At 41.7% G+C, this 22,468-nt stretch overlaps 1 protein-coding gene across 1 annotated transcript in view; it reads left to right on the top strand.

Annotated features, from left to right (window-relative positions):
* Positions 1–1,148: 1,148 nt before the first annotated feature.
* Positions 1,149–22,468, top strand: part of LOC138285620 (nmrA-like family domain-containing protein 1) — a 122,030-nt gene continuing 100,710 nt past the window's right edge. Inside the window, exons 1-2 of the mRNA XM_069225802.1 lie at positions 1,149–1,300; positions 19,756–19,988. Coding sequence (XP_069081903.1) covers positions 1,204–1,300; positions 19,756–19,988 — 330 coding nt within the window. The 5' untranslated portion in view covers positions 1,149–1,203. The remainder of the gene's footprint in view (positions 1,301–19,755; positions 19,989–22,468) is intronic.

The following is a 22,468-nucleotide window of genomic DNA, read 5'->3' as shown; positions in this document are numbered from 1 at the left end:
AACACGTGTTTCGTCACACCAGTGACTTTTTCAAGGCTGCAAATAAACATATACATGTGTGCCTGGTTTAAGCGTAACAGGTCATTACACTAAATGATTGTGTGTGACAAGCAAGTGATATGGTATAGAACAATCTGTGCATAAAGAGTGACAACATCAGGGAAGCTCAGAAAATCAAGTACATATACCTAAGGACATGGCTGGGAAGTATCAAAAGAAACCGAAAAACAGTGTATGCCAAGGTGCCCAAAAGACTAAAGGCATGCTAAGAAACATTAGAAACAGTAAAAATGTCCCAATAGCCCTAAGATGGAAGATGTGTGGGAGAGAGATACCCACATGTGTTGATAAAGGGTGTTCTAGGAGCAAGAGACTTAAAAGTCAAAACGAGTATTGAAAAAGATCAGGTCTCTAGACCTACCCGAAATATTGTCGGAAGGTTCCAAGAAAGTAAATTCCGATACGTCTCAGGGATAATAAGCAGTCCAAAAAGTACTAAGTAATCTAGAAAAAGGGGTGTTAGAATAAAAAATATATATATAGAAATATATAGCTAGTTGAGTCAGGTTAGGTAAACATGAGTTACCAAACTTACAGAAAAAAGAAATGAAGTAACAAAAGAAAATCAACCGGAAAAATACCTCTTAATTATCATCGTCAATGAGTAAAAATAGATAGTCCACAGGGCGTGCAAAGCTGTCCATCAAAGAGAACCCCGGTAGGTCCACACGTATGTCCACACGTATGTCTCTATGGGAACAGTAAATTAAACCATAAAAAAGGAAAGCATAAATCATGCCATTCGTCGCAGTTGTACCAGTAGAATACCAATATTTTAAACCGGGGAAGTTAATTAGTAATTGTCTAATATCCACTTGACTTGATGGCAATCTGCAGCTGGGGTGAATAGTGTGGAATATTATTTAAGTAAACGCTTTTTGCAAGTGGATGTCGCAAATTGTCAGCCTATATTAAACAGTCGGTCAAAGATCACATCTGCCTGGTTTAATGTTCTGGAACCCGGCAACTCTGCCGCTCCTTCAGGCCCATGCACAACAGAAATGCTTCCAGCAACGCCTGCTTCCCTGGGCAGTGAGCCCAGCCCTCCTCTATTGGCACCCAAGTACACACCAAATGAATCACCAACTCCAGCCTCCACGCATGCAGGAAATGCCCATTTGTGGAAAGTGAGCGGGACTTGCAATGAATAAATCTCCACAGGAAGACTCCTCTGTGACAGACGCCATCTTGCATTGCGGTACAATGGCCTGCAAGACCATCGCTGTCTTCGGAGCAACAGGTAAGACAGCAGCGACCACAACCTCTCCAGGTCACCAACTAGAAACAAAACATCAGTAAGCAAAACTGAATATACCATTTTCTAGGTTTTGCTTTTAAATGCCACTTTATAGTCCCGGGCTTTGGTGTAGAAATAGTAGGCTGCATCATTGAAATCTTGATAATTAGATGCAAGTAAAAACTGAGCAAAACAAAAGAAATGGGCATGCGTCCACTTTAACAACTTTCTTCTAGAGATGTATTCCTAATTTGAGGTTTGCATCGTTGACTCTGTGGTTAGTCGAGCAGCATGCCCACTGTGTATTGTTTTTCACGTGCAGTTTGTATGCCGTTGCAACGGTTTCGTTGCTGGTTTGTACAACGTGAGGCAGAAGTGTTGGAACTAGGATTGCGGGGTTCGGGCGCGGGAAGGGGAGGGGGTGCTGCAGCATCTCCCAAAATAACCATGTTGAGTTCAAAAGGTGAATGAGCAATAAAGATCCCTATAATTTTTGCCTTTTTGTCATATTTGCTGTGCCAAAGACAGAGGTCAAATGTCAGGCTGTCTTCTGACAGATTACTGCTTATTGGAAATTGATATTTAGTATTCATTCTCTGACTTCAAATCGAGAGGATTGTGTAAAGTGAGCTGTGTGACAATCCTGCTGAGGTACAAAGAGTCTGAAACGAAAGGCTGTATGCCGTCATTTTTCTAACACAACAACATTTAAATACCTTTAAATGAATACTACTCATTTATCAAACTATTTAAGCAGTTAGAAAGCATAAGTGAAGCTTGTGATTTGTTATTCTGAAGCGTGATGGAAGCACAGATTTTTAAAGCATCAAAAAAATCAAGACACTTTACTTGGTGATGCGCAACTGTTATTTGCCAAACCCAATTACCACCTTGCTGCTGAATAGGAATGGCTTATTTGCTACACTGGTTCTTTGTGTGACACTTGGCCTCTTCACAGTCCATGAGACTTGAGTGATGCAACACTGACAGCAGCACCCTCAGTTTGACAATTGGTCCAGCGCCACTGAATCGGGGTGTACACAGTAATATTTTTACTGGGTGTTACTGGGAGACTGATGGCACTACCTTTATAAGGCCTGCCTTGCAGTAAGGAGCTATTAATGGTGACTGAATTACCATGCCATGTTCTGTCGACTGAGCCACTAAAGCATGTTCTGGTGGCACGGATACTTTACCGGTGTCTAGTGGGTGTATTGATGTCAGTTGCAATGGTGGTTACTCAGAAACCCAGACGTCCTATTGTGCTGGCACCAATGTTAATTTAGCTAAAAGCCTCGCGCTGTTAATGTTTGCTTTATTTTCTCAGAAGATATGTTTTTCGGGGAACAGCAGAAATGGTCATCCTGGTGGTTGGTAGATGGAAAACGTGTTTCACTCCATCTAAAACTTTTATCCTTCAGTGCTCCAATGATTGCTCCGACCGGTCGTGAGTACAACCTGCTGCCTTTACTCGGTGATTCTTGAAACTTACAGCCATGGTCTCAAACAGTGCCAAACATTTCGTCTCTGTCGTCATTCTTTAAATCACCTCAAATTAACCCCTTCCCAAACATGCTTTCATTTGCCCAGAACACCAATTACACGAGAAAAGGATTCCAGTGTGTGTTTGGCTGATTTAAACTGAATATTTGTTGATTTTCCTAAGTAGCATTAAAAAAGTGAGCAATTTCTAATAGATTAATTGTATTCAAGGTTAAGAATAATTAAGTCTCCAGCCTAGTAACACAGCTTTTAACTATGCAATCAATGTGCTTCGATATTAAAATGATTGTCTTACTTAAACTTCCCCCTTTACATGTATTAGGCCTCTGCACAATATAGATATCATCAGAAAACTAGCCATTTGTTTTCCTAAATATGAGAATAAAAGATGGAGGGCTCATTAAATAACATAATAAATAATACAACGAGGTTGGAAGGAAAGTGGTTGTGCATCTCAGCTCTTAAACATTGCCAGAGGTTGTGCCATTAGTGTTAACAAATTATATTACGATGAAATAATAGGCAAGAGTATAGAAAATATATTATGAATGAGGAGATTCAAATAGGAAATGCTAACTGATGGTTGATATTTCTTATCTAAGTAACCTGTGGCACTGTAGGTTCAGTTGTTGACAGTGAATTGTTCCAGGCCTCACAAACACTTCTGATAGGTCTGATGGGAGCTCTTGTGAGCGGTGAAGCCCATGCACAATTCTTTCAAGATTGGACTTGCCTTTGCAACATGGTTCACCTGAGGAGGCATTGTCCTCTGATCGTTCCAGAGTGACGAGGCCATTTTCCACATACGGTCATGAGGAAGCCTACATGCCTGTCTTCCTGATTTCAGCATGTGTGCATCTATTTGATGTACACTTGTTTCTGCATTTGTATGTGTTGTTTTAAAATAATAGAAATTGCTTAGGCCAGGGCCCTGGTTTCCATTAATGACTCAGTGGGCATTCCCAGATTCCAGTAATGATTCACTGGGGGGCCACGGATTCCATTAATGATTCAGTGGGGGTCCACAGAAGTCAAAAGGTAAAGAACCACTGCTAGAGGGTGTCTCCAGTACAGTCAACATACAAGCAGCCCTCCATTCATTGATCACTGCATTACTAATCCCCCAGTCTCTCTGTTCATCTGAGCCATTTGGTTATTCGCTCCAGAATGTGTCATCAAGTTCTAGTGCTTGTTCACTAGTCTTCAAACTAGCTGTTTGTCCTAGTGTTTGAAGGCTCCAGATCCTCAAGCCTCAGTCCTGGCAAAATCTATTCTTCACCCCCTTCCGGAATTTGCAATCCTGAACACGCTGCAACTTCAAAACACACTTTTTTAGCCAGATTTTGCTATTACATCTTGTTTTGCCCTAAGGACCTCTACTCAAGACAGTTGGGTATGGTTGATTAGTGACTATAGGATGCAGCACCTTTGGGGTTTACATACATGCCAACATTTTAGAGCAGCAAGTGGGTGATTAAAATAAATAGTTGGGAGAATGTATTTTCTCCATTGACGTAGTGGCAATCTGCCTGAATCAGCTCTATTGGCACCTATGGTGACAGACAATCAGCATTTCATTTCTGGTAGTTTAATAACACAGCACAAACAAAACAGAGTTTGAAACTCTGGTTTTGTATGTGCTATGTAAAACTGCCAAGAATAAAATGTCGAAGCCTGTCACATTCTCTATTCTCCCTATTCAAGAATTAATTACAAAGTCTCAACCTTTGATGTCAGAGGTAATTCTTGGGGGGGAAGATGGGAGCGTGCATGACAGGCATGAACATTTCACTTTTGACTTATTTCCAGCAGATCTCATGATTCTGCAATCTGAGTCAGGTTTCTGCGTGGAAGAATCGGGAGGCGGGAGACTAATCTTGAAATCGGTAGTGTCGCGGTCGGCATGTATGGGTTTACCATTGTGTATGTGCTCAGTGTTCCGAGGGTGTGGCACAGTGTGCTGGGTTGGTAATCCTAGGGTGAATTTCAGTGTGGTGAGCTGCTTGTAGGATGTAGTCCAGTGTGCTGGGTTAGTTTTCCCAGAATTCAAAGATGTGTATTGGGTCAGCACCACTAGGATGCAATGCAGTGACTTAAACTCGCCAAAAGGCTGTGCATTGAGTTAGTATCCATAGGTAGTTGGGTGGCTTAGTGTCCTAGTTGCTTGATCTTCCTAGGATGCAATACACTGTGATAAGTTAGTGACAAAGAATCCACTATGATTTAATTAATTTCACTAACATGCAGTGATGTTTATAGGCTAGCAGACCATGGATATTGTGCTGTGTAGGAGGTCAGTGTTCACAAGATGTAGTGCAGTTTGTTGGGTTGGTGGTCCTGTGTTGCAGTGAATGGGGCTAAAGAACCCAGGACAATGTTCAGTATAGTGTAGTAGAGCGCCTACGATTCCATGTAGTTTTGTCTATTGGTATCACCAGAATGCAGTACTGTGTGGGAGACTAGATTCTCTAGAATACACTAGATATATATTTGTTTTAAAAAAACAAAAATGTGCTTATTGATGTAGAACTGTTTTTACACTAAGGTGTTGAAGATTTGGGTACACATTCATTTGAATAGTTTTTTCCCAAAGCTGTATTTGGAGCATTCTAAAATCGACTTTCACTATGGAAGTTGAAGAACTCAATGGCCTGACACAATGTTCTGTAGACCGTTGCTCTACTAGGCTAGGTAAGAGCTTTGTTCACACACTCTCTAATATTATGATAAATACATCATTCCTGAAAGGTAAGATGCGGAGCTTCTTAAACAATCTTAGAACAAGTGGTTGGTGAAATAAATCAAATCTGAACCTGAAGTGAACCCCCATTCAGTGAAAGCCTCCAGCTCACAATCTGCATTTTGCCTTTTGCTGCTGGGTTTAGATACATTGCTAACACTCCCTCTTTGGCCTAGGTAATGGAAAGCGTAGCAATGAGTCAAATAGGTTGATGGGTGAAATGCAGACTGAGTTTCGGCCAAACAATTGAGTGAAACCTGCATTTTACAATGTGAGGGAGGGAGGTGGCCGAAGAAGAGAAGGTCGCTCTGCCTTTGGTACCCTGGATCATGATGTGTTAGTTCAAAGAATAAATAGTGTGTTATGGTTGGAGGCAAATAATGTGCACAGGGTTTCTCACATGTCACTCTGCCAAAAGCTCGCCTCGCACACCAGCAACTAAGCAGCTCCAGTCTACAGTGACTCTCCGGAGGCCCCACCCAGCCAGCCATGCTCATAGTATGCCGAGAGTCTGTCTTCGTTTGCCTGGATGAAGAGAACAACAGACCGTGCTCTCACTCCCTCACACCTCAGGTCAGTGGATCCTGCTGCAAGAGGCAGCCCACATGAACCCTGGAGGGCACAAAGGATAACATAAAAACAGAGACAAGGCATGAACTAAAAAACACAACATCAGATGCACACCAATAGTCAGACTGTCAAAGCAATACCCCTGCAAAGCAGCCTAGCTAGCCCCACCTGTGAATGCTCAACACTCGTTGCACCAGCGCAGCATAACCCACAAGACTCCCTACGCATGTGTGTAGACCCCAGCAAGCAACAACATCACGATACAGGAGCACAGACGTCAAACCATAATGGCCACCGTACCAGCACTCGAAATGTTCCTGATAGTAGGCACCCCATCAGCTCAAGAGTAAAGGTGGAAAGATTGGTTGGAGGGAGTCCTGCTCTTCTTTGCATCTACGAAAGTAGAGAATGCCCAGAAGCAAGCAATTATTCTCCACTTAGGAGGGAAAGACATTAATTGAATATATAAGACTGTCAATGAAGACACCCCGAGAACTCACCTCACACTGATCACCTCCCTAAGTGCCCACTTTGAGCCAATGACCAACACTGACTATGAAAGGGTTGTGTTTTACCACGCATGGTAGCTATCAGAGGAATCGATAGACACTTTCTACACGAAGCTAAAAGAGCTGGTCAGCACATGCGATTCACCAACAAAACGGAAGAAATAAGAGGACAGATCATGCAGGGGTGTATGTCGACGAAGCTGCAAGAAAGAATTCTGGAAGAATCAGGAAGATCGCTAGCCGACATACTGATGATGGGTAGAACGAAAGAAATGTCCAAAGCTCGGGCATCCCACATGGAAGTGGTGCTGCATGGACCAGTAAAAATGGAGCCAGTAAATGCTGTCACCTTAGTGCCCAGCAAGCCTGCACCCAAGAAGAACACCACCACCTCCAGGACATGTGGCTACTGTGGAGAGCTCACTCACCGCCCTGCAGACTGCCCGGAGAGGGGAAAGAAATGTGCTGACTTAAGAAAGGTAAACCACTTCATAAAGGTATGCCGGTCAACAAAAGCCTGCACTACGAGGTCGACTGTCAACACCGCTTTTGAAGCGCAATCACATCATAGCGACATGGATGACAATGACAAGGTAGAACACTCCATTTTCGCCATTAGTACCGCTCTCCACACTGCACGAAGGCTGCCACAGTAAAACATCCAGGTGGGAGGACACTCCACCCCAGCCGTGGTGAACACCGGTGCCACCATAAATATAATTTCTGCCAACAGCTACCAAGAAGCGGAACCACATCCTGCTGTGACCCTCACTACAATTAAAGTATTTGCATATGGACAATCAAATCCACTGGCCCTGCGAGGGAGGTTCAAGACGACGCTCCAATACGGACCGGGATCTATTGAACATCAGGTGTATGTTGCAGAGGATGGCCTTGGTATGCTACTGTGATGCAGGGTTGCAGAATCTCTCGGCATTGTGACATTTGCATTCAGAGTCCACAAGGAGTCAATAAATGAAATGCCAGAAGACTTCCCGGACATCTTCGACGGCATTGGCTGCCTAAAAGACAAAGACTGCACATTGACAAGACCATCCAGCCGGTGGCCCGCCGGCGCCACCGCATTGCGTTCCATTTAAGACCCCAGGTAGAGAAGGAACTCGACAAGTTGGAAGCCGCCAGCATCAAAGAGAAGGTAGCAGGACCCACACCGTGGGTGTAGCTGATTGTGGTTGCCCGAAAGCCCAAACAGTCTGGCGAGGTACGCATCTGTGTTGACATGAGGCTGCCCAACACCGCCATCAAGAGAGAAAGGCACCTCAACCCCACCATAGATGACCTGATTGGGGAGCTTAGTGGAGCTCACTGGATCTCCAAACTTGATCTCCGAACAGGATACCACCAATTGGTACTAGCGAAAGAGTCCCGGCACATAACCACGTTCTCGACGCACGTCAGGCTGCAGCTTTACCGCAGGCTGACCTTTGGGATATCCAGCACCGCAGTGGTCTTCCAGAACACTATTCATAAGCTCCTTGCTGATCTCCCAAGCGTTATGAACGTCAGTGACAACATACTTGTCCATGCCCGGACCATACCAGAACACCACTCATGCCTGAACCTCGTTCTCCAAAGGATAAAAGAATTAGGCCTCATGCTACACCACAGCAAGTGCAAGTTCCTAAAAGACAGAATACAATTAATCAGGTATGTCTTCTCTGTCTAAGACATCAAAGACACATCCCTCCGACAACGGTGACTGAAGCCGCAGCTTCCTGGAGATTATCAACTACTACGGGAGGTTCATCAAGGACCTCACGCTGGTAACTCAACCCCTACGTGACCTCACCAAACCAACTGTACCCCGGACATCAGGGCCTGAGCACAAAGCTATCTTTCAAGCCTCCAAGGATGCTCTGTCTGCAGACACCACCCTCAGGTATTTTAACCCCCTCAAAGACACCAACATAGCTGTTGATGCCGGCCTAAAGGGACTAGGGGCGGTGTTGCTCCAGCAACAAGATGAAGAGGAATGGACTCCAGTCACCTACACCAGTAGATCCCTCACTCCAACTGAGCAGTGGTACTGGCAGATCACAAAGCGGGCAATAGCGATCCACTGGAGGTGTAAACACTTTCACCTGTACATGTATGGGCACCCCTTCACGGTTGTGATGGACCATAAACCTCTGATACCTGTTTTTCAAGGGACTCCATCAAGCCGCTCCGCAGATAGAGAAGTGGATGCTCCAACTGCAAGAGTACAACTGCCAAATTGAATACCGCCCTGGGTCCCACAGCCCTGGGGGCTACCTAGCAAGGCATCCCAGGGCTGAGATGGAAGAGGAGGAAGAGGAAGCCAGCGAGACGGAAGAGTATGTGAGGTGCGTCACTGAGAGGTCAAGGCGTTTCCCCATTTCGACCACTGCCATTCGCCAGGCCATGCGGGATTATGAGTGCCTGAAGAAGGTGCTAGGTGCCGTACAGACCAACCAGTGGCACATCATCAAGAAGCAATGGTCGCAGCACGAACTCAATGCCAGGTGTGTCATGGACAGTCTATATAACGTCTGAGAAGAGCTGACTGCCGACCCAGCAGGATGTTTGCTCCAGGGTCATTGTTTGGTCATCCTATCGAGTCTCACTGACCAGGTTGTTGAACTCGTCCAGGCCAGACACCAAGGCATGGTGAAGACTAAAAGCCATCTGAGAACCAAGTTGTGGTTCCCCTTAATTGATAAGAAAGTAGAATCACACATGAGGATCTGCGGGTGGTGCCAAGTGGCAGGGTATTCCAGCTCCCCCACCCCCGTAGAAACGAAAAAGGGCCCCAGACAGTCATGGGAGTCAACCAGCCTAGACTTCGGGAGCCTCCCGGATGGCTGACACATGTTGATGCTGATTGATGATTACTGTAAGTGCCCAGAGGTGGAGATTCTACAGTCGTTGACCACCCAAGAGGTCGTCCCCAAGTTGGAAAAAATAATAGCTGCGTACGGCCTCATGAAAGAGGTGAAAATGGACAATGGACCCCCTTTTCAGAACCAAGAGTTCACACCTTACCTGATGTCGATGGGCATTGTTCACAAGAAAATAACCCCCTGCTGGCCTCAGGCCAACTGAGAGGTTGAGCGATTTATGAGAACCCTTAATAAAGTCATCCGGATAATGACGACCTGTCAACAAACTCTAGAGCAGGCCATCTACTAATTTCTCTGAAACTATAGACTCCTACCCTACGCCACCACTGGGTGTGCTCCAGGCCATCTGTCAATGGGGCAAGTAATCAGAGACTCCATCCCACATCATCCTACCTGGACACCTAACCCTTTTGATGATGACAAGACTTATGAGAAGAAAAAATCAGCCAACGAAAAGGCAAGTCGGAAGTGAAGAGCGAAGAACTCAGACCTCCAAGTTGGCGATCTGGCCCTCATGAAGGATCGAACCCCGGGGAGTAAGTCCCGCCTACCATTTGATCATCATCCCTGGACCATAGTGGGATGCCATGGGACGCTTGCCGTAGCTCAACGGGGTGATTAGGAAATCACCAGGAATATATCATTTTTTAAGCGATATCACCAGGCTGATGTTTCTCCCCTAGCAGAGCAGAGACGGCAGAGGAAACGGCCCCTGAGAGTCTGCGTCTGCCCGGCTCTGTAGAGATCTCTAAAACTATTCCCTGTCAGATTGATGTATGTAGTCAAAGATATGCTGGGACACTACTACTGGATCATCTCCCGGGAAGGCCGCTGATTATACCCCCATGGCCACTGGCAGATCGGGCCACCCGCACAAGGTACTTTTTACAACAAAATCCTACCCCATCATCCAGACTGACAGACTATGTTCATGATGTTCCGCTGCTATCCTGCTGAACCCTACTGATTGGCCTCCTCACATCTGGGACCACATTATGTTTAGTATTGTTTGGTTTGGTTTGAATTGAATTGAAGGAGGAGTGTAGTGTTGCAGCCCAGTAACATAACTGGAGCTCCAGACGCTACCATCCTGGACATGCCCATGAAGGTGTCCCAGGAGGACTCCCCCATGTTCCACAGTCTCAGTGGGACACTCCTGGGTCACAGGGAAAAGATAATAAAGGTTTGCGAAAAAGGCACAGTGGGGAGGTAGGAATAGTGCCCCACCTTCCGAACACACATACTAGCCATACAGTGTCCCTGTGTGTTTATTTCAGCATGAGTGCTGATGTGCGACTGCCTGCCTGCACCTACCAGCGACTCTACAGTGCTAAGAGCTGAAATGGGTTGTGGCTGCAACACACTGTAGAAACGGTAGGTCTAAAATGGCACTCACTCACTAAGAGTGATATTCACCTAGCTACTCTGTGCAACACTTGGCTGCAATGGCCCTGACTTGACGACTAGAGGCTTCTCTATCATCTACAGCCACCACACCCTAAACTACCAAGTGCGCTATTGTCTCCTAAGAGAAGAAACTTTTCTCAGATGATGCCGATATCCTGGTAACACTATCCACTGCCTGTCACACAGTATTTTACCTGGGGCTTTAGCTTCAGGGGGGTGTTTGGGGTGTAACACCCCTCTAATAAATGTATTTTCTGATTAATAGTTGGGTTCAGGTGCTTTCAATTGATTATTGTGAGATGTCAGTCGGATTTCACCAGGGAGTTTTATGTAGACAAAGATATAAATGCACATACACTCTCCCCCTCTCTGTTTTGAAAATTCTAAAAATATTGGTTATTCTACAAAATATTGTGTTTTGTCTCTCAGTAAGCTTATGAATCAGCAATTACTTCGATTTCCACTCCACCATAGGCCATCTTGTGCACCCTGCTTGTCCTATAATGTATTTAAACATAATTTGGCACCCATATTGTCGGGAAATCTAAAGCTCACCCCCAATCTTACTGTCCAAGCTACACCACTGTATTTCACTGCCGTTATCTGGCCAAACAAGCGAAAAGCTATACTGACAAGTGCCAGACCTGATGGGTTTACCCCTTTTGTAGCACTGTTGAGGCACTTGCTGAGGCACTGGAATATTTGTTTGGATTTACAATAGTAGATAATTGTGCGCACCAGGGAACCCCAATTGACAGCGAACTAGAATGGGAAGACCAGAAGAAGCCAATTCAGGTCCAAACGAGAGTTCATTCTCTCCCATGATTTACATAGCAAATTAACCTGAAATGCATCTACAGTAAATCTTGCTCAGTTTGTAAATTTCACAAGCAAAAGAAGCTGCATGCTGCACCTGGCTAAGCCTGGAGAAGGTGAAATAAATTAAATGGAATAAATGAAGTGTAGTAAATGCAAACTCACTAGTGCTGAGGTGAGTGTCAAATCCTAATGTGAACATGAAACTGATCCCACAATGCCTAACTGCATTGCATGGTCTGGCCCTAAGACTCTAAACCAAAACATATTTTCTAAACAGGGATGTTAGCCTTCATGGATCTCTCAATCAGACTCTCAGAAGATGAATCAGAAAAGAATCATGGAGAAGAAAAAATAAAATAAATCATTGAGTTAAAGTATAGAAAGAGAAGAGGAATTCTGAGAATCGTTGGTCTCCTAGAAGTTTTAGTAACAGCTGCAGAATGAAGTGAAACTTTTCTAGAATCCTGCATTTCAAATGTCTTGGAAATAACGTTTGCAGAGGACTTTGAAATCGGAAGGGTACACAGTACCTTAACAAGACATTAACCTCAGTACACACAACGTGGACCTATGATCTTCACGCCTCTAACCTATCCTTACCCTGGACTGATTTTGCAACAAAAGATAGTTGTATGAAAACATATGAAAATTGGAATTTAACAACACTACTGTAAACACACTATTGCATGAAGAAAATGTGTTCTGGCTCAAAGGAATAACTTAAAATGGTTGAATATCCCATCCATATTTGTGGGGCCACTGAAAATGAAAATTACCCACAGTGAGAAACACTTGTTTTCAAGCCAGTGGACATAGAATCAATCCTCACCAACATGTCTCTACCCTAAATTGACCATTGATACATTCTTCAAACTACAAAGTCCTGCTTAAACTATAAAATTCTTGTAATGGCTGCCTAGCTGTTCTGTAGCCACCATAGAACACTACTCTCATATTGCCATCAGCCACATGCAAGTCCCCACCTACAAGACTAATAGTTTTAGAGGATCATGACAGGACATATAAATGAATCATATAACTTTAGAACCATAACTACATAATCACATTACCACATAACATAACCACTTTCCATATTACTCTCAAGGAGCTGAGGGTTTATGTTGTGGCACTCAGGAGAAGGTACCATATGCTTTAACTCGAACACTGCGCATACCGCTTGTTAGCTGAGATTTAATAGTGGACATGACACATGACTGGCTCCAACATATAAGAACTGAGCACCTTACATCTCCAAAGTATACAATTCGCCTATTTGTTTTTACCTACTGACCACAGAGTTACAAACAGTTTGATTTATCATACAAATAGAAGAACCTCTAGATATGCATTATGTGACATTAAGCACAATACTCTCCTCTGGTATGTCAGACACTTGTAAAGACCGCTATGATGATACCTAGTGCTGCATAACACAGTTAATGTTATAACAACACTTGTTTAATGCTGTTTTGATGCTAGCTTCGATCTGTGACAAAATAGCACAGCAGTCTGTTCTGAGAGTTTTCAACTGATTAGATGTTTGATGCTCAAGTTGTTTCCTATGTTGGTGGCAACAGCTGTCAGGCTTTGGCCACTTAAGGCTTCCACTGTTCATAGCCATAAGTTTGGAAAGGGGGAGTTTAGGAAGGAAGTTACTCTTAATCTCTGAGCTCATCATAACTTGTAAGCCTGGCGTTTACCACAGCACTTACAGCTCCCAAGAGCTAGTCTAAGACATCCCCCTGCACAGCTCAGTAAAAGCGTAATTTTACAAGTCTGCTGATCTATTGAAGTACACTAATCTCTTGCCTACCATATGACAACTAACAGCTTGGAAGTTCAGTCTGTTAACACGAATAGGTGCAATCGTCCAATAAAAAGAAAAAAATGGGTTACTGTAAAATACTATAGGATATTTTAGATTTTTTCACAACGTTTATTTAAACTTTTATACCTCACCACAATCCTTCCCCAGAGCAGGGTATCACTCCAGCCATTAAACAGTACACTAAAATTAGAGCTCAATAAGCAAATTGAAAAAATAGAAACACCAACACAGTTAACTCACTAAAAACTGAAAATGCAACAGGTCCTGACAGGTTCCCTGCAACTTTCTACAAAACCTGTCAGACAAAATGATTAAACTACATCGGAAAACATTTCTCCTATTTTGCAGTGATAGTCAATATTGAAGAAGCAGCATCTGGTGTTAATATAGACGTAATTAATGAAGAAGATAATAGTCCCTTAGAAACCAAAAATATAGTCCAATATCACTGTTTATTGCTGACCGTAATATATATGGTAAAAATCCTTACCACAAGACTTGAGAAAATCTTGACCACTCTAGTATACCTCTCACAAACTGGTTTTGTGAAAGGCAGACTTGTGAGTGACAATATAACGTTATTTGAGAATAATGTGGGAAAGGTAAAGTTGTTGGCCTCTCCTGAAATGTCCATAGTGCTAACTCAGAGTAAGCCTTTGATCAAGTGTTGTGGCGCTCCTGTGCTCAGTGCTATGTAAATTTGAATTGGGACCTATCTTTGAACTCATTGTGTGTGCTCTGTTTCTCCACAAAAGCTTGCATCAAAGTCAATAAGCTCTTACCCAGCTACCTCACTCAACATATTACAAGATAACAGACAAGGATACCCCCTTCCTTCCCTACTATGTTTATTAGATATTGAGTCCTTACTAATAGCAATCCACACTAACACAAACATTAAAGGGATACCTTCCCACTCTGGTTATCAAAAGGTGACTGCATATGCACAGGATATCCTGATTTATTCTGAAAAATCAGAATCCTGGAATTACTTAAAACAATAAATCATTATGCTGGTGTATCTGGTTACTCACTCAATTGTGAAAAAAACTAAAGTTTTCTCCTAAATAATTTAAGTATTCAAGTAATCCTGGCCTGAAATGGCAATAAAAAAAACATCAAATAACTGGGAATATGATTTTACAGGAGTCTAGAAGAATCAAGATACCACACTGAAAATCAACTCTGCACTAAAGCTAAACAAACTGATGCGTGGTACCCAAAATTCATACATTAGGAGGGAAGACTATGCGTCAAAATGATGATAGCACCTCAAATTAACGTTATAGCAGCATGTTCCCGCTAGAGCTAAATGAGAACTTTTACAAGATGACAGAGAATCTAATTTCTGACTTCATTTGGAAAAATAAAAAGTAAGAATGTTGCTTACAATACTTAAACAAAATCAACACGAGGTGGAGTTAGATTGCCAGCTTTTTTAAATACTAAATCTCATTTCTTTCAAGACAAGGCATACAATGGATGCAGGATAACAACAAACAACTCCCCCTTGTACCCAAAATGATTTTGACTTAATATTGCTTTATAGCCTGCTATAGTGGGGTGTACCGGCCATCAAAGGCCTTCTCCGGCGTTGAAGGCCCAAGCAGAACCAGTAACTCCTGTTGTAAAGGAAAAAAACGATTTCCATAGCTGTTGGGCCTGGGTATGCTTCACAAGAAGTGCGACAAACATCATATACTCTAACACCTTCAGACTCCATTTCCTATACAACTGTAGTCTAAATCAGACCTATTCCTTGGAAATTAAAACCCCCATGACCTTGCCAGTCTGCAAAAGATATCCGATCACACACGCCCCCACCTTAAGCTTTAGATATGAATGGGAGTCCTCTTACAGTGATTGTATACTGGTTCTGGTTTAGGTGGTGTTTATGTTACTTGTTTGAACATTTGTTTATTAGTTTTTATGTGTCAAGTTCAATTTGTATGTCCAGCACATCTCTGTGTTTTTACAGAAACACCATAAGCACACACATATATGTTATACATCTTTAACTTTACATCACCTACACCATTTACGTTTGCATTTCAAGCGTACATATTATTATCCTTTTGGTCAGCATTTCTATTCCTCGTATACTCATATAATCATTATTTAGTCTTGGGGGCTCTAAGTATCTATTAATTGTTTCCTTGTTGCAATATCAACCTTGGGTCAACACGGACAGCTATGAAACGCAGTTCTACTACCACTCTTCATTCAAATAGATCTTTTTTCTACAGTGTATATTCAGGTTCTAGGCCTGTGTCAACTGAATCACTATCCTTCTGCATGCTAGTATCAGTCCCAGGGCTACAAAGCTCTACTGCATTTGTTTCCCCTTCTGGTTTTTATGTAGTGTTAATTTACATTGTTTCACTTCTGTATCTATCATGAATACCCTCACTATTTGTTGGTGTCTCACAACACTACCCTAGTACGTGACCTGGCACCCACTGATCACATCCACACCATGTGTATGATGTCCATACACACTGGAAGTAGGGGTTCGGGGGAGCTGCAGCACCTTCACAATAACCTTGCCGAAGTTCAGAATGTGAATGACCAATACAACAAAGGTCAAAGTCAGGCTATGTCTTCTTATAGGTTGCTGCTAATTCTTGGAGATTGGTCTTTACTTTTTGTTTCTCTGACTACAAATAGAGAGAATTTTGTAAAGTGAACCATATGACAATCGTGTTGGGGTGCAGGGTGTAAAGACTGTAGGATGTCACTTGTTTTTAACAGAACAAAATTTAAATATTTGTAAATGAACTGTACAAATATTTCAAGATATATAAGCAGTTAAGAAAGCACATATGGAGCACACTTCTGTAATTCTGATGTGTGATGGAAACAATGATTTTAATAGGATCAAATCAAATCAAGACACTTTACTTGGTAACTAACATATGATAAACATTAGCTGAAAACCAATTTCTACACATTATCATTAGTGAGCAACATAGTTTTATCAGTAAAACTGCATGTCTGCGCAAACGTAGTGAGCATTTCAATGGAAAATGTGTTAGTAAATGACAGTGTGTTACAACACTAAGCTTTAATATTTTTGCGACAGCATGTCCTAAAATGGATTAGTGGCTACATCCTACATTCTTTTGTTACACTTGTCCTTTGTGTGATGCTTGGATTTTTCATAGTCCCTATGACTTCAGTGATGTAACATTGGTGGCAGCACCCCCACTTGGAGACAGATGAGTAACAAACGCTGAGGTAAGAGATAAGGGAGAACATTTTGTTGTAGGCTATCCACGTTGGTTCAATAGTATTAGCTGTGGTTCCTAATTATGGGTATTTTACCAGGGCCATCGCAGTGAAAGATGAAGATATATTTGGGACTGGTATCTATATATGTATCTGGGAACGGTATCTATATATGTGGAGATTTGGTAATTGTTGAACATTGGCTGAGAGACTTTCAAATTACGGTGCTTGACAGGTATTTATCATGTGTTTATTTGTATGTAGTAGTTCCTCCAACTTTGTGTACTAGCTGGGATTGGGTGTTTTAGAGCCCAAGATATATTTACGGTATCACGTTTGTTATGTTTTGATCTAGCGTGACCAAGGGCTGCTTTTGAACCGATTAAAGGGCAACTATGACAAGTTTCCCTGAGTAAGGTATTTTCTTCCATCTGTTTCTATCCATCAATGAGGAATCCTGCAGGTAATAAGACCGAATAAGGGCTTCTTTAGTAGTGAATTGTTGCTATCTGTGGAGGTACTGGATCTATTTCTTTATAATTTGTTATTTGGAGTACACATTTGAGGAGGCGGTTATATCTATGGCTTTTTATTTCTTTATCTACACATGCTGGATATTTTTGATCTACGAGTGCTTAATGGGGTTCTTTATCACATGGGTGTTTCCTTCACACTGAGGTTTTTGTCATGGCCTGGAAGTATAGCTATTATGATGAGGGAGTTAGAGTTGGCATCACGGTTTTCTCCATTTTGTAGACGGACCATTAGCATGAGAGATCCCACTTCCGTGTAGCATTGGAATTCTATGGCCATTGGAGTGTGCCCTGAGGAAGGTGCATGGTATGTGGACTACTTTGCACAGAACCCGAAATAGGCACTACCCCTAGAGGATGTACATGAAAAGTGGATGATTTGAGATGAAAAGCGCTAATCAAAGACTTACCTATAATGAGCTGGTCGTTATATATGGAAATGTGTTGCAGCCTATCTAAGTTTGAACAATAAAAACATGACTTGTTAAGTCTATGATACAAGAAATAATAAGGACAATAGATTGATGGAAGATCATGAGTGTTTATCCTATGTACATATTTTATTGTGACTCTACGTAAGGATTTTCAATAATAGTTTTTCCTTGCAAGGTGGGGTTTGTTGTTGGTTTTTTGGAGTGGTGGATGAGTCTGAGAGGTATGATTGGTGAGATGTGTGATACTTTTTTACGTGGGATTAGGAATTGAGGGTTTCTTTTTGCTCTGCTTATTTTGCAATATCTATGAATGTATGTATTGATTTTATAATCTTGAATTATTGTGAACAGACAATTGTATATATACAAAGATTCACTTTATGTAACAAATACAATTATTAAGGATATGTCAATAATTGTTTAGATGAGTCCAAGTACATTAAATACATGCTTTGAATTCTTGTGATAGAACCGAGTATCTGGAGGTGGGGGTTGTTGCTTATTTTTGCTCTCTGTCTCATCATTGTAAGTACAGGAAACCCTTTTGTATGATGTTTAGAACCCCCACTCTGAAAATCGATCACACACCACTGATGAAGCACACCCTTTTTGGACTTTGAACTTTGTTTCTCTTGTACATCTTCGAAATAACTATCTGCTGTTTCATAAGTCTCTGAAAAATTGGTCGTTCTCTGCCACTCTCTTTTGCATTAGCCATGTTATTCTGTTATTCTTAGTTCCAGGATACCCCTTGGAGAGTTTGCATACCACATAAAACTCAAATCAATTAATCATCCTGATCTGAAAAACAGGATCTGGCTACCGGGCTTTTGTTGTGTACTGGGAGACTAGTAAATATGATAGAAAATTCCAAAATAAGGTTAGATCTTTTTAGCAGGCTAGCTTGGCATGATTTTTTAGCAGGATAGCTTGGCTTTATGGGAATGTAAGCATAGGTCTCTGAGGGTCCTGCCTTGCAACACAGCGTTCACCCTCACCTCCTACACATGGAACCATTTCCACAGTTGCGTGTACATTCTCTTGGCCTCATTTTAGGGTTTATATTCTATTTCTATAAGAATTTTGGTCCAGATGTATGAAGAATCCACTTTGTGATTCTCTAATAGCGATTTTTAAGAAATCGCTATTTCTGATTTGCAAAATGGTATGTATCATATTTGCGATTCGGTAATAGCGATTGCTTAAAAACTGCAAATGCCATTACCGAATCACAAATAGCGATTTCTGAGCCCATTCGCACCGATGAGCCTGTAGGCCCATATTTGCGATTTTTTGCATTTCCCAAATTGAGAAATTCCTAACTGGAATTTGCAATTTAGGAAATGCAAAACCCCAGGGTCTGGGGGCCTAAGGCCCCCTCTGCTGCATCCCAAAAAATATTTTAGGACATATAAGGCGCACACATGCCAAAGGGGCATGTGTGCGTTACATGTCAATTTTAAAAATGCATTTTTAATGTATTTTTTAAATTTGCACATGGTTACCACCAAGTTTTACTTGGTGGTTTTTGCTATTCCTTAATGCCCAATTCGCATTAAGGAAAAGCTTGATACATGTGCTTAAGAAATCGCAAATAAGGGTTTCTTATTTGCGATTTCTTATTTAGAGAATCGCAATTTGCGATTCTCTAAACGGGCTCGCAATTTAGCGATTCCTTAAAATTGCATAGCAAATGCCTCTCATACATACTGAAAGCCATTTTTGCATTCGCAAACGGCCATTCGCACCGTTTGCGTATGCAAAAACGCTTGATACATCTGGCCCTTGGTGTGCTTGTCCCTATGTATGTTAAGACTATGAAACATGGTGAAGATCTGTGGCCGATATCTATTCCCCAATGCTCCTTATTCTGTTACAATTATATTACCAACATATTGTTTTTAATATATTGCCTTAGATTAGTACAGTCTCTGTTCAACTGGTGTGTCACTGTTTTGAAAATCCATACTTTTGATCCTAAATTAATATGAATGATCCCCTCCAGGTGCCCAGGGAGGGTCAGTTGCCCGAGCTCTTTTGAAATGCCCCGGCTTTTCGGTCAGAGCGGTCACCAGAGAAGTGAGCAGACCTGCTGCCATTGCACTGAAGAACCTTGGGGCACAGGTTGTAAAAGGAGACCTAGATGATAAAGAAGCTGTGGAGCAAATTTTAAAAGGAGTCTATGGAGCATTCTTGGTAACCAACTTCCACACCTGTAAAGATAAAGAAGTCACCCAGGTGAGCATGTACTGTACCTTCCGTTTCCATGTACTTTAAATGAGAATGAAATTGATAGACATGTAAAAATGCTATGTTGAGTTTATTCAAATAATACCATTACAGCAAGACAGAACAGATACAATGAGAGCACAGAAAATAATCAAAAAAGAATATGTTATGATAAAATGTAAATTTGCTGCATATTGGCCGCCCAACACAGAAATTAAAAGAAATGCTTAATCACAATAGCAGCCTTTGTTTAAAAGATCATGTTTGTCCAGTGTATCATAGACTAATTCAAAACATCTCATATGACAGCAAAGCAAATTGTGAATGCTTCTGTCATGGTGGCAGAAAAGGGATCACAAAAATATTTATCACTCCACTCTCAATCGAGGGCAAACACACAATAAACGAACAAAGTCCTCCATTTATTCCCACATAAGCAGCATTATCTACATGGAAACTGAGTAGATTCCCAAGCACTTTCAAATGAGATAACAGGAACTGACCCAAGCCTAAATTGTATATAAATCTGTGGCATCCTGCATGCTACTTGTTGACATGCAGGTGTGTGCCTTCTTTCTTTTCTATTGGTCAATGATGCACTTGAAAAAAAAGTGCAGACACAATACTTTGCTTGATGCTTTCAAAACTTTGTTGACATTCACTCACCAATCAAGGTTAGTATTCTTCTTCAGTAAGTGTCTAAAGCATTCAGTCATACCCACAACGTTTTCAATGATATTGGTGTTAAAACTTGCAAAGATCTAAAAGGGACCTCTGTTGTTCTTTATCAGTAGGATGAAGTGCATTAACTATTCCATCTATGATGCTTGGTTTGGGCTAAACATCCTCTGATGTCAACACATGCCCTAGATATTCTACTTCATTCACTCCGAATATGCACTTATCCTCTCTCAAAGTAATACCATTGAGCTCGAATATAGACAAAGCTTTCTCCACATAATCATGTTTTTCTCTGTTTCCTGCAAAAATTAATATATTGTCTTGAAAGACAACTACATTGGACACATCATCAAGCATCTTGGTCATCACTTTCTGAAACACAGAAGCCACAGAAGCCAGACCAAAATGGCATTCTGCAAAACTGGAATGTACCATCAATGGTGACGAACGCAGTGAGGTGGCATGATTGTTCGTCTTATTCCACCTCATGATACGCTGCCCAAAGATCCAGTCCTGAAAAACAATTGGACTGACACACAGCATTTATGAGATCTTTAGTGCGTGGTAGAGGAAAATTCTCCACCTAAATCGCATTATTTACTGACCTTAAATTTACATTTAAATGTACTAGCAGTTGTTGAGATCCCCTGGCCCTGATGTACTGTTGAAGATATATCTTTTTACCTGCAATAAATATTTCAACCCTTAGTCGCGTTCAGAAGCGTATTTGGATCTCACAATACCTTTGTTACTGTGTGTGCTATCAATAAGTGTAAACAAGCTTGCAGACAGACATTTTCCCCTCCAGACTCCTGAAGATCATTGGCAAATGATTTATTGCCTTTTGATCAATATTTTTTTAACATTCTATGTTCGAAACTCTGCTCTCTTTGTACCTTGTCTAGGCCTAAAAAGTGCTTCTTTTACCTACTGTTCTCAAGGATCCTCTCTAACAGAGTAGAGCTTGATATAGGGTTGTCAGTGGTGCTTATCCAACTACATTTCACTTTTCACAGTTTCAGTGTATATGCTTCTCTTCTGTTCCACTCAGACGTTAAGCAATTTTTATGCTATGGTTTGATATCTCTTGATTTTACCTCCCTGTAACTTTCCCTCTCCATTTGGTTGATTTTGCAAGGGAGTGTTATTATGCATACATCATGGATGAATTATGCTACAACGAAAGCCTTAATACCGACGGCTTTTATATCTTTAAGACAAAAATACTGTAACACCATGCTAACAAGTAAATTTTTAACGATACCCTCACAACCACAAAAAGTAACACACAGCAGTAATTGTTGAAAATATACTAGCATTCAGAAAAACGTTTTTCTTACCATTTCATATTTGCGAAGTTTACTAATAAGTCAGAAAACATAAATGCTTTTGGGATATGCTTAAATGAGGTATAAAGCAGCATTGTAATGTTTCTTTCCAGCACACGTGCAGTATGATAATGCACCTATAGTCCCACATTACTGTTCAGTAATAATCTCCAATGTTCCCCAAAGTAAAGTGACTATGACTCTGCACGAGGAATTAGGCTTAGGCTACCTCTTTGATCTTATTTCTCTGGCCCCAGACATGAGAATCTGGGCAAACCCGCCCCTCTCACTTACTCAGCTAGTGATAGAGGACTGCAGCTCACTTCAAGGGGCGCTCCGTATCCCCGGCTCAGATAAGTTAAAAACATGTTGGAGAGTGTGGGTTGTTCAGAGTTATTTACTAAAATTTTGAAGAAAAAGGATTTGCTGGAGCTAAAAAAGATGCAGCTCTCACGCAGGATGGCAGATAGAGAGAAGAGG

Source organism: Pleurodeles waltl, chromosome 3_1 (assembly GCF_031143425.1).
Source record: "Pleurodeles waltl isolate 20211129_DDA chromosome 3_1, aPleWal1.hap1.20221129, whole genome shotgun sequence".
Lineage (NCBI taxonomy): Eukaryota > Metazoa > Chordata > Amphibia > Caudata > Salamandridae > Pleurodeles > Pleurodeles waltl.
This window is presented reverse-complemented; position numbering and strand designations above follow the sequence as displayed.